Source organism: Liolophura sinensis, chromosome 8 (assembly GCF_032854445.1).
Source record: "Liolophura sinensis isolate JHLJ2023 chromosome 8, CUHK_Ljap_v2, whole genome shotgun sequence".
Taxonomy (NCBI): Eukaryota; Metazoa; Mollusca; class Polyplacophora; order Chitonida; family Chitonidae; genus Liolophura; species Liolophura sinensis.
Window position 1 is genome coordinate 31198416 of NC_088302.1, and position 15953 is coordinate 31214368.

The 15953-nt window shown below is 41.4% G+C and overlaps 1 protein-coding gene across 1 annotated transcript; it reads right to left on the reverse strand.

Moving 5' to 3' along the window:
• Positions 1–2728: 2728 nt before the first annotated feature.
• LOC135472742 (latent-transforming growth factor beta-binding protein 1-like) lies at positions 2729–14360 on the reverse strand. Its single transcript, XM_064752403.1, has 8 exons — positions 14159–14360; positions 12778–13104; positions 8155–8190; positions 7755–7904; positions 6792–7163; positions 6274–6354; positions 5207–5294; positions 2729–4153 (listed from the first exon to the last, which is right to left on the reverse strand). The coding sequence occupies exons 1-8, from the start codon at positions 14343–14345 to the stop codon at positions 3988–3990; spliced, it is 1407 nt and encodes a 468-aa protein (XP_064608473.1). The 5' UTR covers positions 14346–14360; the 3' UTR covers positions 2729–3987.
• Positions 14361–15953: the final 1593 nt, after the last annotated feature.

Genomic DNA, 15953 nt, shown 5'->3' on the forward strand with positions numbered 1-15953 from the left:
GTGATCGAGTTGTTTTTGGTGGAAGTATCGAAGATAGAATTTGCAGTTTTGAGGCTTGCAAAAAAAAATAAATTGCTGGGTAGAGCCTTGTTTTTTTTTTTACGTTAACCGATACTTATACGACAGTTAGTTAAAAAGGTATAATTAATAATAAAAAGAATTTATGGTTAACAGTGTTGCCTTTTTTTGATAGTACATAGCAATAGGTTAATCTTGCTGACTGACATGTCTTGCTGACAATTTGTGAATGACATCATAACCTGGGCAAATCAAAAAAAATTAAAAAATGGCTTGTCGCACATATTAATGTGATCTAATATAACGCCCCAGTAGAACTACCTAAAGTAGGTCGTGTATTGCCATGTGAATTAAAGATTTGTGAGGGTAGCTTAGCGTGATATAATGCACGAAGTGTGGAAATGATATTTTCGAATGCAACACGAGACGTTGACATTTGGTAACTTTGAGTCGTGCTCCTCAGTCTTATTTTAATAAGGCCTCTTTTGTAATAATTAACATAATTCCGGTCTTAAGGGGGTCATATCAAATGTTCACTTTTCTATGTTACCTGTACGTCCGTGTTTTATGTTTGTTCACTTTGGCCTGCAGTTGCCAAGAAATTAAGACCCTGCTTAAGCTTTTAAGATATGACTGATCCGTATACATGTCAGTGGCAATCCCAAGCAACACCAAAATCTACGTCAACACGCCAATGTGTGTATGTTATAGTGGCGATATCACCATTTGTATTTTACCCTTCTTGCTACTCATGGCCTCTCGGCGTAGCGGGCTTTATGTAATTAGCATGTATGTATGTACGTTTATGAAGCGTATGAAGTGTAATACAGCATACGTGTATATATTTATAATGGCTCCATATCTATCTACGCAGTACTGGGCGGAACCCGGTCGCCCTGGTAACACGCTGTCAGTATATGACACGGCTTCATCAATAACCACTCGGCAATTGGCCGGTTTCTACTAAAATCAGTGTGCATCATTTGGTGTTTTGGTTTTGCTTTTTTTATTGGTGTGTTTGTTTGAGTTTAACGTCGGTTTCAACATTATTTCGATTACATCACTATGATGGTGTCTCCTAGTCTCATTATACTTTTTGCCGAACAGTACTTGGTCTGTTACTCTTATGCTGCATATTAAAGTATCATGCGAGGTAGTGTCAGTATTAGATATGTTCAACGGGCCTCCGTGACCGAGGGAGTTAGCACGCCAGCACAGCGCCGTGACCCACCAATGCAAGAGGAAGTTGTAACTTCCTCGCTTGGCGTTCAGTATGAAGGGGATAGTGCAACGACTGGTTGACACGTATCAGTATAATGGCTCGGGCGGGGCGGCTTACTTGCCTTCGGTAAGTCGTCTCAGTGAAGCAGCACTAAATAAAAGAGCGGTGGAAATCCGTCCTGCAACAAGGAGGCACATTACACGTAATGATTCCTTCGTCGTCATATGACTGAAAAATTGTTGAGTACGACGTTAAACCCCAAGCACTCACTCACTCACTCACTCACCAATGCTGTGAGTTCAAATCCAGCTCATGCTGTCTTCCTCTCCGGCCGTATGTGGGAAGGCCTGCAGCAACGTGCGGATGGTCGTTGGTTTCCCCCGAGATCTGTCGGGTTTCCTCCCACCATAACGCTGGCCGCCGTCGTATAAATAAAACACTCTTCAGTACGACGTAAAATACCATTAAAATAAATTAATAAGATATGTTAAAGCCTTAGGTATGACTCGATGCAGGACTGGACCCCACAGAAGCAGCACTTTCATGTAAATGAGATTATTGTAATATCCCGCTAATCTGCGTTCACAAGCAGTATGGGGGCCTCCGTGGCTCAGTCGGTTAGCGCGCTAGCGCAGCGTAATGACCCAGGAGTCTCTCGCCAATGCTGTCGCTGTGAGTTCAAATCCAGCTCATGCTGGCTTCCTCTCCGACGGTACGTGGGAAGGTCTGCAGCAACCTGCAACCTGTTTTTTGTCACAAAAGATGCATGCTTCGTAAAACTAAAGATTATTCCTTCACACCCCGGATAGTTCTCTCAGAATGTTTCAATATATTGGTCGCAGTGGTGATTGAAACGCTTGAAGAATTGGGGTATATAGACCGACGTGAAATGTGGGCTGAAATCGAACTCGTGCTTAAGTGTCAGTCTTAAATCTTTTTTAAGACATTAACACTGAGAGGCGGGAAGAACTGTACCTATACAGAACTTGAGGACCGCATATATGACCAAAGATACGAGAAATTGCAGTGTAACAAACATCTAGAGTAAAACCAGAGAGCATCGAAAGGCTGATAGTTGGCAAATGGTCGCTCGTAACGTCACTGCGGTGAAATCACGGCATCTTGTCGATTTACAATCGAAGTTGAAAATAGAACTAATACGCTACTACCTTCGATGGGCCGACGTCGAACTATCTTAGTATCGTACACAGGAGTTCACGCGAGAATGCGATTGGTGGTTTTACCACAACTATCTTATTCAACCTGTTCCTGTAAATGCGTTAAAAGTAGCGAGTTACACCCAACTCCTTCAAGATATACTGGACATCAGTATCTCATTCTTGGTATCAAATAAATATAAACGAGATTTTATTCAGGTCTATATACAAACAAAATAGCCGCCGTAAACGGGTCCTTGGAAGGACATTCTGTAGTTACAGGTAAGATTATATATAAATGTACACAGGTATACAGAAGATAAGTCATATATTTTTTTATGTAAGAATTACATTTTTATTGAAAAATTCTCATCTGAAATTAAGTTATTGGAAAAACTATGGAACATTATTAATTGCAAAAATATTGCAATTATGCCATTAACATCTTAGCGGTTGGGGAAAAAATACATTTACATCTAAAAAAAAAAGTAGGCCAAAATATGCCATGCAATTAACTCATTCAAAGCCACAGAACCGCGCATTTACAAAAATGAAACATTCTTTGGTATATGATATACAGGTATATGTTTGAATGCATAACAGTATAATTTGTATTAACATAGAAAAAAACATGACCAAGTTGCGATACGTTTAACCATAAACCGTTAAATTCCTCTTCAAAAATTGTAGTGTGACATAAGGCTATCATTCATAGCGAAGAGCTTAGAAGCATGTGAACTGTAAGCACATGTTGGAGGAGGGAGGGCGACTATATATTGCGAAGCAAAGATTCCTGACTGAGATTATCTTTCTGACTGGAAGCAAGTGAACTTAGGCAGGTGAACTTGATATAGAATTTGTTTTGTCTTAAAGGGAAGAAAAACGTAAAATGGAGTAAAAACCTAAAAAAATCGTCAAAGTCTGAATCCTATCAAAGTCAGAGCAAAGAACATTTATACGGGACACGTGACAGCTGATTCTAATAGCACCGACATATAACTGTCACTACGATTATAAAAGAGTACACTGTTTCAGTATCAGCCCTAACCCATAATTACGTCACTGAAAAACCCCGGATGCGAAGAGACCATTTTTGTTTCTTGTCTGGTCTGTACAATGTGATGCTTACATTTCGCAATTAACATGCCACATATTAACTATTATGTGGCAAATTTGTGTATCGACAACTGCAAGGCCTAGCATGGCAGATTAAGAAAAAAATGACATATAGTGAGAATCATTTAACAATAGATCTTGGACAGTCTGGAAGCGTAGATTAAAAAAAAAATGATACATAGTGAGAATTATTTAACAATAAGCTTGATACCACAACATTTCCCGCTTACACTAGACAGTTCCAAGTTGTGTTAAACACACCATCACTTGCCTGTGCACTTACTGCACGAGCAAAATTATACAAACATCAGTGACGTATAACACAAAAGAACAAAAGATTAGACCGATCTGTTTTGTCTTAACAGGGGAACAATGTTCGCAGATGCACACGCAGGTCCCTGAGAAGCCATATGTCCAAACATAATAATCTGATGTATACGTGATAGGGTTATACAAGAAATATGATCAGCGATTTCAGCGCGTTGTAGGGTTAAAGTGTTGGGAGTTCATCATCCAGTTACGGTCGTCCCGGAATCTGCCCACGCGTCTGAGGACATCGTTGTCATCCAATGGGCTTTCCGATCCGGAGGAACCGAAAGATGACATGGATATGTCATCACGCTGAGCCATGGCGCGTGCGCTGAAATGACAGACAATTGACAGTTTTCAGAAATTGACCTACATGATCATTTTCCTACCTATGCAAATTTAATTTCGACAGACTTTAAACTTTGGTATACTGCATTTTTAAACATTAAAGAGAAATGAAAGACTGAAAATTCAAACTGTCGCCTCTTTTGGGATAAGGTTGTTCTAAAATTTTCTACAAAATGTACAGAACCGTGTGTTGATATAAAACTTTGGCAAACACAAACTCTTTTAATTTTGTTAGTAAATGTATCCCACAGAACAGTATCTAAGTGAGAAAACATCGTTTTAAGTCACCGGGCTTCAGGTCTGTGCTACTAGTAATGCCAAACTACAGGCCCATTAGCTTCGTAGATGCTTACCTCTCATTGTTTATATTATCAAAGGTTGATTTGTTTTGTTTTGAGAGTACTGGTTTTCTATGTCTCCCGTCTTAGTAACTCACTTGATACCCTTAATGCTTAATGTTTTTTTTATCTAACTGTGTATATTCTTAGCTTAGTTGAAGTTGCTGAAACGTCAGCAAAAATTAGTACAGCTATAGTTCATCTCTCAGCTTTACACAAGTGTCGTACTGGTTATCTAGCTGATTTGTATCACCACAATGATTCTGATGGGTTCACTGTGCCGCATCGGAAAGGTTTCCCAAAAGTAGTTGTCACTGTGGGTAACGACTTACCGTGTTCTCCAACTACAGACAACGAAACAAGCAATCAGCAAGATGAGGCTAGTAACATCACTGTAGATATCATGACTGACTTACCGTCTTCTCCATCTCCGTTTTCTTCATCTATTGACAACGAAACCAGCATTGGACAAGATGAGTCTAGTAACATCACTGTAGAAAGCGTAAATGACTTACCGTTTTCTCCACCCATGGACGTCAAAACCAGCAGTCAACAAGAAGACGTCTAGTAACATCATTACAAAAAGCGTGATGACTTACCGTCCTCTCCATCTCCGTTTTCTTCATCTATTGACAACGAAACCAGCATTGGACAAGATGAGTCTGGTAACATCACTGTAGAAAGCGTGAATGACTTACCGTTTTCTCCGTCTATAGACAACGAAACCAACAATCAGCAAGATGGAGAAGGCCACACCTCCAAGCAGTATCGGAAGAGTTCTGTGAACTGTAGAGCAGAGAACAGAGGGCACAGTGCAGTAAGCCAGGTATTTGAAAATAAAGGTTTGATTTCTAGCACACTTAAATTTCACCAAAATGTTATTAATTCCATGGATATTTGGGTAGTTCCTTTAAAACATTAAGCATATGTGCTCCAACCAAGCTGAAAGCCGATGATTCTAACAAAAAGACAAGACTATATAAAGAGACTCTACTTTTCCTTTGAACTTGACATCTTTCAATTAAGGGATCCACTTTGCATATTGAGTTTTTCTTTATTTATATTGAAACAAATATGGCCGTAATCCATACACCCGACTTGGTTAGGCATTCCTGACAAGATGCCTAACAGGTTAGCTTAGGTGGTGTTTTTGTTCTAGATGCTTTCGAGGCTGAAGAATAACCAGGGCCCAGGGCCCCCTTTCACAAAGATGTCGTACATGTATGATAATTACATACGTTGGACAGTGGTACGGTAGAAGTGAAGTACAAAACATCGTCCGACGAATGTACGATAATAAAAATGTCGTTCATCGCTTTGTGAAACTGGGCACTGTTTCACAAATTTTCACGACATTTTTCATCGTACATTTGTCGTATGATATTTTGTACCTCAATACTACCGTACCGTACCACTGTCCAATATGTGCGTTTATCCTACATGTACGTACATACATCTGTGTGAAACTGGACCCAGATGTGTTAGAATATAATACAATGTGCGGAAACTAGGGCTGAAAACAAACTCTTGTTAATTGTTGTTTCATATGACAATCACATTCTCCATTATTAACAGATGTGTGAAAACCAAAGTTAAGAAAAGGGAAATTTTCCATTTCAAAATTTGTATAATATGCACATTAAATTGTACTGAGTGAATAATTTACTAATGTCAGCTTTCCAAAATACTCAAGAAAATCGAAAAATAAGTAAATAAAGAATTCAGTTGTTTAAATTTAAGCATTTCTTTTCAAGTAGTGACTTACGGAATAACATTCTTTCCTGGCTGTCAATCGCCTCTTGATCGACAAGGGGCTGTGCATCATGACACCAGTCTGTTCTTGTTCCTGCAAGTTAGAGGAAAGTTTTCAGTGCATTTCATCTTAAACTATGAAGCTACCCCACATCTCCCCACACGATGCTCTGCCTTCTTGCTCTTTCAGTAATGGAAATGCTCTCTCCTTTATGCTGAAACTGTTACGATGCGTTCATTATCAGAAATTGGAATACAGAGCTACACGTTAAGACAACTGATAAGATTTATTTTGCGAACATTTCACATACAACGGCGGCCAGCATTATGGTGGGGGGAACCGGGCACAAACCGAGGGAATTCCACGACTATTCGCACGCACGACTGGAGAGTAAAGCCAGCATGAGCAGGACTTGAACTCACATCACCATAACTACCGCATAGGTGAGAGGCTGCACCGGCATGCTAACTAGCAGGCCTCGGGAGCCTCTTTTTGTTTAACCTGAAATCATTAAAAATATTGCTACTAACCATTAACACTGGAATCTGGCCGACATTGTCTGTCACTCGTGTAGTCCTCATAGATCTCATATGGAGTGGCTGGTCTTAACTTAAACGCCGTACGGCACGTGCACACGCCGCCCACGCAGTTTTGTTCGTAGTCTCGGGAACAGACTTTAAAAGAAGTGGTCATGAATGACATCGAGCACTCCTCTCCTAGGCTTCGTGATACCAAAATGCCTGCAGGTTCAGGAACGCACCATTTATGGTCTGCATTTGGGTCACTGACGACAAGGTCCTGGCCACATATGCATTTTTCTGTGTTACTGTCACAGCGTAGGACGGAAGGACTGCCACGACAAACCGCCACGGTTTCACCACAGCTCTCTCCTAACTCCACAACTGAAGATGGATAATTAAGGGTAAAGACAGCTCCAAATTTAAGAAAGTGTCACCACACAGGCTGGTGATAACTATATCTCACAATACTATCGTTCATATTTACAGGCTTTTAAAACGGAATAAAATGCATTCAAAAGTTTGAATTTTAAGGGAGGTTTTTAAGGACAATAAAGCTACTCTGCCCTTGTTTTACTTTACATTCACCTACAGGTGGGGCATTTTGGTGACCATTATTAATTGCTTACCCGTAGGAATAGCTATTCCAATAATAAACACTGTGTTTAGAGTGAGAAAAGCGGCGATTCACGCCAGCTTATCAAAAACACTGGGCATTTGGTTCATAAAGCCACCATAATATTTTAAAATATTTGAATGCATTTAACTCTCTTTAAATAAATGAAAATATTTTGATGCATAATTTTCAGTTGTACCTTTGATGAACTTTACTGCTAAGCTTTCTTTCATTTTAACTTGAGGATTAATGATTAATATACGCGGATCTGCTTCTAAATCTGCACGAATATGAGCAATATTTGGCATCTAATGAAAATTCATGTCAAATCCTCGATTTAAATAGTAAGGCATACTAACGTGGAAGGCATTTGGTGTTATCTGAGTTCGGGGCATAACCGTGGTCGCACCGACAGCATAGATTACCATCATCGTCACAAGAGCTATTAGACGGGGTGGCATTGTCAGGGCATTTTGTAAGCAATTCACAGCACACGTCTCCAACAAGCACTGCAAAAAAGAAAAACAAAACTCCAAAGATAAAAAATATCAGAAATACGAAAACTGAGAGACGTAGTGTGAAAAGATGACTGTATTGTTAATGCTAGTGTCACCATCTTAACGAAGGCAATGATATGATCCAAGTTTACCAATTAGCGCAACATGTGTATTTATTTGTTTATTTATTTGATTGGTGTTTACGCAGTACTCAAGACTACTTCACTCACACGACGGCCACCCAACTCTCCGGAGAACTTACCGGTTTTGACAGTGGAACAGCTTTTATCCACTCGATCTGAAACAGATAGAAGGACACAATTGTTTCTCTTTGTTGTTTGGTGACCGTTATATACGTGTTACACGTTGTCACTCACATTACGGCGTTTTCATGTCGCAGGCGGCTCTAAATATTCATTCAGTTACAGCGGTTTCTTTTAAATCCTTGTCACTAGACTGAACGTCCTATATAATCAAAGTATATCCTGACATCGGGCCGGCCGTGGATTGGCCTATTATGGATTGGTCTAGCCCAGGCTTTGAACCCTGAGCGTGTTTACATTTGAAGTTTCAGGTATGGGCTGGCTCAGGACTAAAACCCGAGAGCGTTTACATTTGACGTTTCCGACATGGTAGGCCTCAGGGTTTGAACCCCGAGTGTGTTTACATTTAAAATTTCAGATGGTCTAGCCCTGAGTTTGAGCTCGGACCTTGTTTATATTTGAAGTTTGACGTATGGCCAGATGTCACGAGAAGTAAATTGGAAGGATGATGAAAGAAATCGGCATGAGGTAAAGTGGTCTTTTGATGAACCGTGCCATTTGAGGAAGCTGAGTAGATTAATGAATGACCTGACCAATCATTTTGAACTGATCATAACATAAGTAAACACTTGAACGAGTGGAATGAATTGACAATATGATGTCCAAAGACTGGACAACAGAATACGGTGAATATTTAAGTGAAGCGATTGAACTGATCAGCGAATGGATCAGAGTGTAAGTGTGCTTAGTATAGTGAACATGGGCGAATGGAGTGTGAGGGTGACTTAGTGTAGCGAACACGAACGCATACAGTGTAAGTATGACTTAGTGTAGCGAACATGAGCGAATGGAATATAAGGATGATTTGGTGTCGTGAACATGAGCGAATGGAGTGTAAGAATAGAGTGTAAGGGTGACTTAGTGTAGCGAACAAGAACGAATACAGTGTAAGTATGACTTAGTTTAGTGAACATGGGCGAATAGAGTGTAAGTATGACTTAGTGTAGTGAACATGAGCGAATGGAGTATAAGGATGATTTGGTGTAGTGAACATGAGCGAATGGAGTGTAAGGATGACTTAATACAGTGAACATGAGCGAATACTATGTAAGGATGACTTAGTGTAGTGAACATGAGCGAATGGAGTGTAAGGATGACTTAGTACAGTGAACATCAGCGAATGGAGTGTAAGGATGACTTAGTACAGTGAACATGAGCGAATAAAGTGTAAGGATGACTTAGTGTAGTGAACATGAGCGAATGGAGTATAAGGATGATTTGGTGTAGTGAACATGAGCAAATGGAGTGTAAGGATGACTTACTACAGTGAACATGAGCGAATACAGTGTAAGGATGACTTAGTGTAGTGAACATGAGAGAAAGGAGTGTAAGAATAGAGTGTAAGGGTGACAGTACAGTGAACATGAGCGAATAGAGTGTAAGGGTGACTTGGTGTAGTGAACATGAGCGAATGGAGTATAAGGATGATTTGGTGTAGAGAACATGAGCGAATAGAGTGTAAGGATGGCTTAGTACAGTGAACATGAGCGAATACAGTGTAAGGATGACTTAGTACAGTGAACATGAACGAATAAAGTGTAAGGATGACTTAGTGTAGTGAACATGAGGGAATGGAGTGTAAGAATAGAGTGTAAGGGTGACTTGGTGTAGTGAACATGAGCGAATAGAGTGTAAGGGTGACTTGGTGTAGTTAACATGAGCGAATGGAGTATAAGGATGACTTAGTGTAGCGAACACAAACGAATACAGTTTAGTGAACATGAGCGAATAGAGTGTAAGGATGACTTAGTGTAGTGAACATGAGCGAATGGAGTATAAGGATGATTTGGTGTAGTGAACATGAGCGAATGGAGTGTAAGGATGACTTAATACAGTGAACATGAGCGAATACAGTGTAAGGATGACTTAGTACAGTGAACATCAGCGAATGGAGTGTAAGGATGACTTAATGTAGTGAACATGAGCGAATGGAGTATAAGGATGATTTGGTGTAGTGAACATGAGCGAATGGAGTGTAAGGATGACTTAGTACAGTGAACATGGGCGAACAGAGTGTAAGGATGACTTAGTGTAGTGAACATGAGCGAATGGAGTGTAAGAATAGAGTGTAAGGGTGACAGTACAGTGAACATGAGCGAATACAGTGTAAGGGTGACTTGGTGTAGTGAACATGAGCGAATGGAGTATAAGGATGAATTGGTGTAGTGAACATGAGCGAATGGAGTGTAAGGATGACTTACTACAGTGAACATGAGCGAATACAGTGTAAGGGTGACTTGGTGTAGTGAACATGAGCTAATGGAGTATAAGGATGATTTAGTGAAGCGAGCACGAGCGAATAGAGTGTAAGGATGACTTAGTGTAGTGAACATGAGCGAATAGAGTGTAAGGATGACTAAGTGTAGTGAACATGAGCTAATGGAGTATAAGGATGATTTAGTGTAGCGAACACGAGCGAATAGAGTGTAAGGATGACTTAGTGCAGTGAACATGAGCGAATAGAGTGTAAGGGTGACTTAGTATAGTGAACACGAGCGAATAGAGTGTAAAGATGACTTAGTGTAGTGAACACGAGTGAATACAGTGTAAGGGTGACTTAGTGTAATGAACACGAGCGAATACAGTGTAAGGATGACTTACTGTAGTGAACACGAGCGAATACAGTGTAAGGATGACTTAGTTTAGTGAACATGAGCGAATAGAGTGTAAGTATGACAGTGTAGTGAACACGAGAGAATACAGTGTAAGGATGACTTGGTGTAGTGAACACGATTAAATAGAGTGTAAGGATGACTTAGTTTAGTGAACATGAGTGAACAGAGTGTAAGGATGACTTAGTGAAGTGAACATGAGCGAACAGAAAGTAACGATGACTTGGAGCAGTGAACATGAGCGAATGGAGTGTAAGGATTACCTAGTTTAAACAACACAAGCAAATGGAATGTAAAGATGACTTACTGTAGTGAACATGATCGAAAGGAGTGAGATGACTCACTGTAGTGGACATGATCGAATGGAGTGTGATGACTTACAGTAGTGGACATGATCGAATGGAGTGTGATGACTTACAGTAGTGGACATGATCGAATGGAGTGAGATGACTTGCTGTAGTGGACATGATCGAATGGAGTGTGATGACTTACTGTAGTGGACATGATCGAATGGAGTGTGATGACTTACTGTAGTGAACATGATCGAATGGAGTGTGATGACTTACAGTAGTGGACATGATCGAATGGAGTGTGATGACTTACTGTAGTGAACATGATCGAATGGAGTGTGATGACTTACTGTAGTGGCATGGTCGAATGGAGTGAGATGACTTACTGTAGTGAACATGATCGAATGGAGTGTGATGATAACTTACTGTAGTGAACATGATCGAATGTGTAAGGATGACATGCCGACTTGAGACTAAAGATGACTTAGTGAAGTGAACATAAGCGAATAGTGTGTAAGGATGATTTACTTTAGTGAACACGAGCGAACCGATTGTAAGGATGATTTAGTATAGTGAACACCACCGAATGGAGTGTAAAAATGACTTAGTTTAGTGAACATGAGCGAATAGAGTGTAAGGATGACTCAGTTTGGTGAACACGAGCGAATGGAGTGTAAAAGGATGACTTCGAGTAATTAAAGAGAGCGACTAGAGTGTAAGGATGACTTAGTATAGTGAGCATGAGTGAATAGAATGTAAGGTTTTAGTACTGTGAACACAAGCGAACGGAGTGTAAGAATGACTTAATATGGTGAACACGACCGAATGGAATGTAAGGGTGACTCAGTGCGGTGAACACGAGCGAATGAAGTGCATGTGCATAGCCCAAGGTGTACAGTTTTTGGACGACGAGGAGGTGTGCGTAGGCTTACTTGGGTGTCAACTTGTGGCAGGGCGAGTGCATGACGCCAAAGTGCTGCCGCTTCTAAAGTATCATGCCGAGGCCATCAGACATGACAACCCACGTACAGCCAAAGGATGAGCGAATATAGTGCATGGAGGCATAGGTGGAAATAGTGGTAGGATGAATGAATATATAAGCAAATCAATACTTGATATTCCCGAGTTGAGACGTTCACGACATCTTTGTGACGTCGTCGATTTACGGTATGCACGATGGGGTAAATTGTTAGCTGGTTCCCTGCCTCTGACGTCTGATAGCGGTAATCGCTTCAGCCACATTCAAGGTAAGCAGAATACGTCAGGGAACCAGACTAAGGCAAATTGGCGCAGTTGGACATGGGCGGGTAAATACAATAACAAAAATTATTCACAAAACAGGACTTCATTGATTGATCACACTTACCTAGCTTGCAAATCCTCGGAAATAAATATTCCTTTTAATGAAAATAATCAATTACCGCATATAGCCGACCATATTAAAATGCGCTGATTTGTCACTTTCTAACAATGCCGTAAATCGACGAAGTCATGGCTCACAGCGACCCAATCACGATGTCATAACGTTGCAACTCGAACTGGTAACAGATAAGCAATTATGCTGAACTGCCGAATAACGTAAAAGGGAAACAAATCAACTGAACTGAAGATGATCGAGTTATGTGAGTAGTTGGGCGAACCATTCAACTAAGAGTTTTACCTAAAGACAGCGCATCGGATCTGCACTGAAATGCGTTTGTGTAAGTTGGCTGAAGGTATCTCTCATCGTTGGTGGGCTCACGAAAACCTATGGCTCGGTCACATTGACACTTCTCGTCCACGCAGTCGACGAAGTAGGACTGATCACAATCCGTCCGGCTCATGCAGCTCTGGCCCAGCAATTTAGGGGCGAACCCTTCGTAACGAACTGCACAACTGTTTTCGACGGCCTCCAATCCTTCTCCACAGCCGCAGCGTCCTCGAATGCAAGAGACTCGAAAACCCACACAGCGATTACCCTCGTCACACTGGTCTCCAATTTCAGCAGCTGGAAAATACATGAAGACAAAACACTCCAGTTTATTTATTTGTTTACTTGATTGGAGTTTTACGCCATACTCAGGAATATTTCACTTATACTACGGCAGCCAGCATAATGGTGGGAAAAAATCGGACAGGGCCCGGGCGAAACCACGACCATATGCATGTCGCTGGAAGACCTTTCCACGTGCGACCACGAGGAAGCCAGAATGAGCTGGACTTGAACACACAGCGATCGCACTGGTGGGATCGCTCCTGAGCTGGTACAACAGCTCGGCAATGGAGGCCGCCAAGCGGGTGTAATACATTGCAGCGCGGGATACAATGAGACTTACTCGAATTCCAGGGATACTCAGAATAAAGCACAGACAAGCAGGCTATGGTAGCCGCACTCCCTCGGTCGGTCATGTTAAATATGATTGATTTGATTGATTTATTTATTGATCAACTGATTGATAGATAAATTGTTGTTTAAAGCCGCGCTTAATTTAATATTAACATTTTTTAATATTAATATTGATATGGTGGTGGTCATGGGTTCAGGAAACCGGAGTGCCCGGAGTGCCCGGAGTAAACGATCGTTCTATGTCACATGACAAACCAAAAGGACATGATCTGATTCATCCATATGCACTTGATCGTAAGCTTCCTTAGTCAAGACGAGTATTGCCGTTAAGGTGGTAATTGCACACATTAGAGTATTGCCGTTAATGTCATAATTGCACATACAAACTATTGCCGTTAAGGTCCTAATTGCACACACAGAGTATTGCCGTTAAAGTGATAATTGCACACATAGGGTATTGTCGTTTAGGTGACAATTGCGCATACAGACTATTGCCGTTAAGGACCTAATTGCACACATAGAGTATTGCCGTTAAAGTGATAATTGCACACATAGGGTAGTGTCGTTCAGGTGACAATTGCACACATAGAGTATTGCCGTTAAGGTGATAATTGCACACATAGTCACACTATTAACACGTATGGGCGTATGTCAAAGCGTATCACAGTACACCGACAATCATCACGACGTTATACAATACTATGTTTATACTTACGTCTCACACACTTGTCTTCCATTGCATTAGGTGACGTCCCATTGTCGCATGTACAGACATGGGCGGAGCAGCCAAAGATCCGGCAGGTGGAGCTGTCGGGGCACACTTGTGTATCGTTTTCCGGGTCACAGGCGGTGTGCAAGTCAACGAGTTGCACTGAAATGAAAGGAGACCAACACTGGTGCATATTGCGATGAACAATGTGCTGTGCAACACCTTGAACAGAAATGAAGGGAGACCAACACGGGAGCATATTGTGATGAACAGTGTGCTGTGCAACACCTTGAACAGAAATGAAGGGAGACCAACACGGTGATGAACAGCGTGCTTGGCAACACTTTGCACAAAGATGAAAGGGGCCCATCACGGATGAATATTGTGCTGAGTAGTGCGCTAAACAACACCTTGCTTTAAAACAAAGGAAGATCAACACTTGTCCACATTGTGAAGAGCAATGGCAACAGGTCACACTAAAACACTAGCATATGTACATATTGTGCAGAGTAGTGTGCTAGACAACGCGTTACACTGAAATGAAGGGAAACCAGCACGTGTACATATTGTACAGAGTAGTGTGCTAGGCAACGCGTCACACTGAAATGAAGGGAAACCAGCACGTGTTCATATTGTGCAGACTAGTGTGCTAGGCAACGCGTTACACTGAAATGAAGGGAAACCAGGACGTGTACATATTGTGCAGAGTAGTTTGCTAGGCAACGCGTTACACTGAAATGAAGGGAAACCAGCACGTGTACATATTGTACAGAGTAGTGTGCTAGGCAACGCGTCACACTGAAATGGAGGGAAACCAGCACGTGTACATGTTGTGTAGAGTAGTGTGCTAGGCAACGCGTTACACTGAAATGAAGGGAAACCAGCACGTGTACATATTGTACAGAGTAGTGTGCTAGGCAACGCGTTACACTGAAATGAAGGCAAACCAGCACGTGTGCATATTGTGCAGAGTAGTTTGCTAGGCAACGCGTTACACTGAAATGAAGGGAAACCAGGACGTGTACATATTGTGCAGAGTAGTTTGCTAGGCAATGCGTTACACTGAAATGAAGGGAAACCAGCACGTGTACATATTGTGCAGAGTAGTGTGCTAGGCAACGCGTTACACAGAAATGAAGGGAAACCAGCACGTGCACATGTTGTGCAGAGTAATGTGCTAGGCAACGCGTTACACTGAAATGGAGGGAAACCAGCACGTGCACATATTGTGCAGAATAGTGTACTAGACAACGCGTTACACTGAAATGAGGGGAAACCAGCACCTGTACACATTGTGCAGAGAAGTGTGCTAGGCAACGCGTTACACTGAAATGAAGTGAAACCAGGACGTGTACATATTGTGTAGAGTAGTGTGCTTGGCAACGCGTTTCACGGAAATGAAGGGAAACCAGGACGTGTACATGTTGTGCAGAGTAGTGTGCTAGGCAACATGTTGCGCTAAAATTCAAAGGATTCTACTGAGAAGTAATACACAGCTTAGGCTATAAAGGGTTAATCTGGTGATGTTAGAAGTGATGGGTACACATGAAATGTGCATTGTGGTTAGTAATCAGTAGGCCCATATGAACATCTCGGCCATGGTATAAAAGATACCACAGTTACAGCATTGACCACAGATTACATTCACCCACACAGCACTGTTTAAAGGCAAAGAGAACACTAAATTGAAGTATGTGAAGTATGTTAAACTGGTTTGATTTATTAATCATTTTCAAACTGAGTGAACTGTCCGCAAAACATCGGATTCCACGGTGGTCCACTGAGACTGATAAGGTATCAG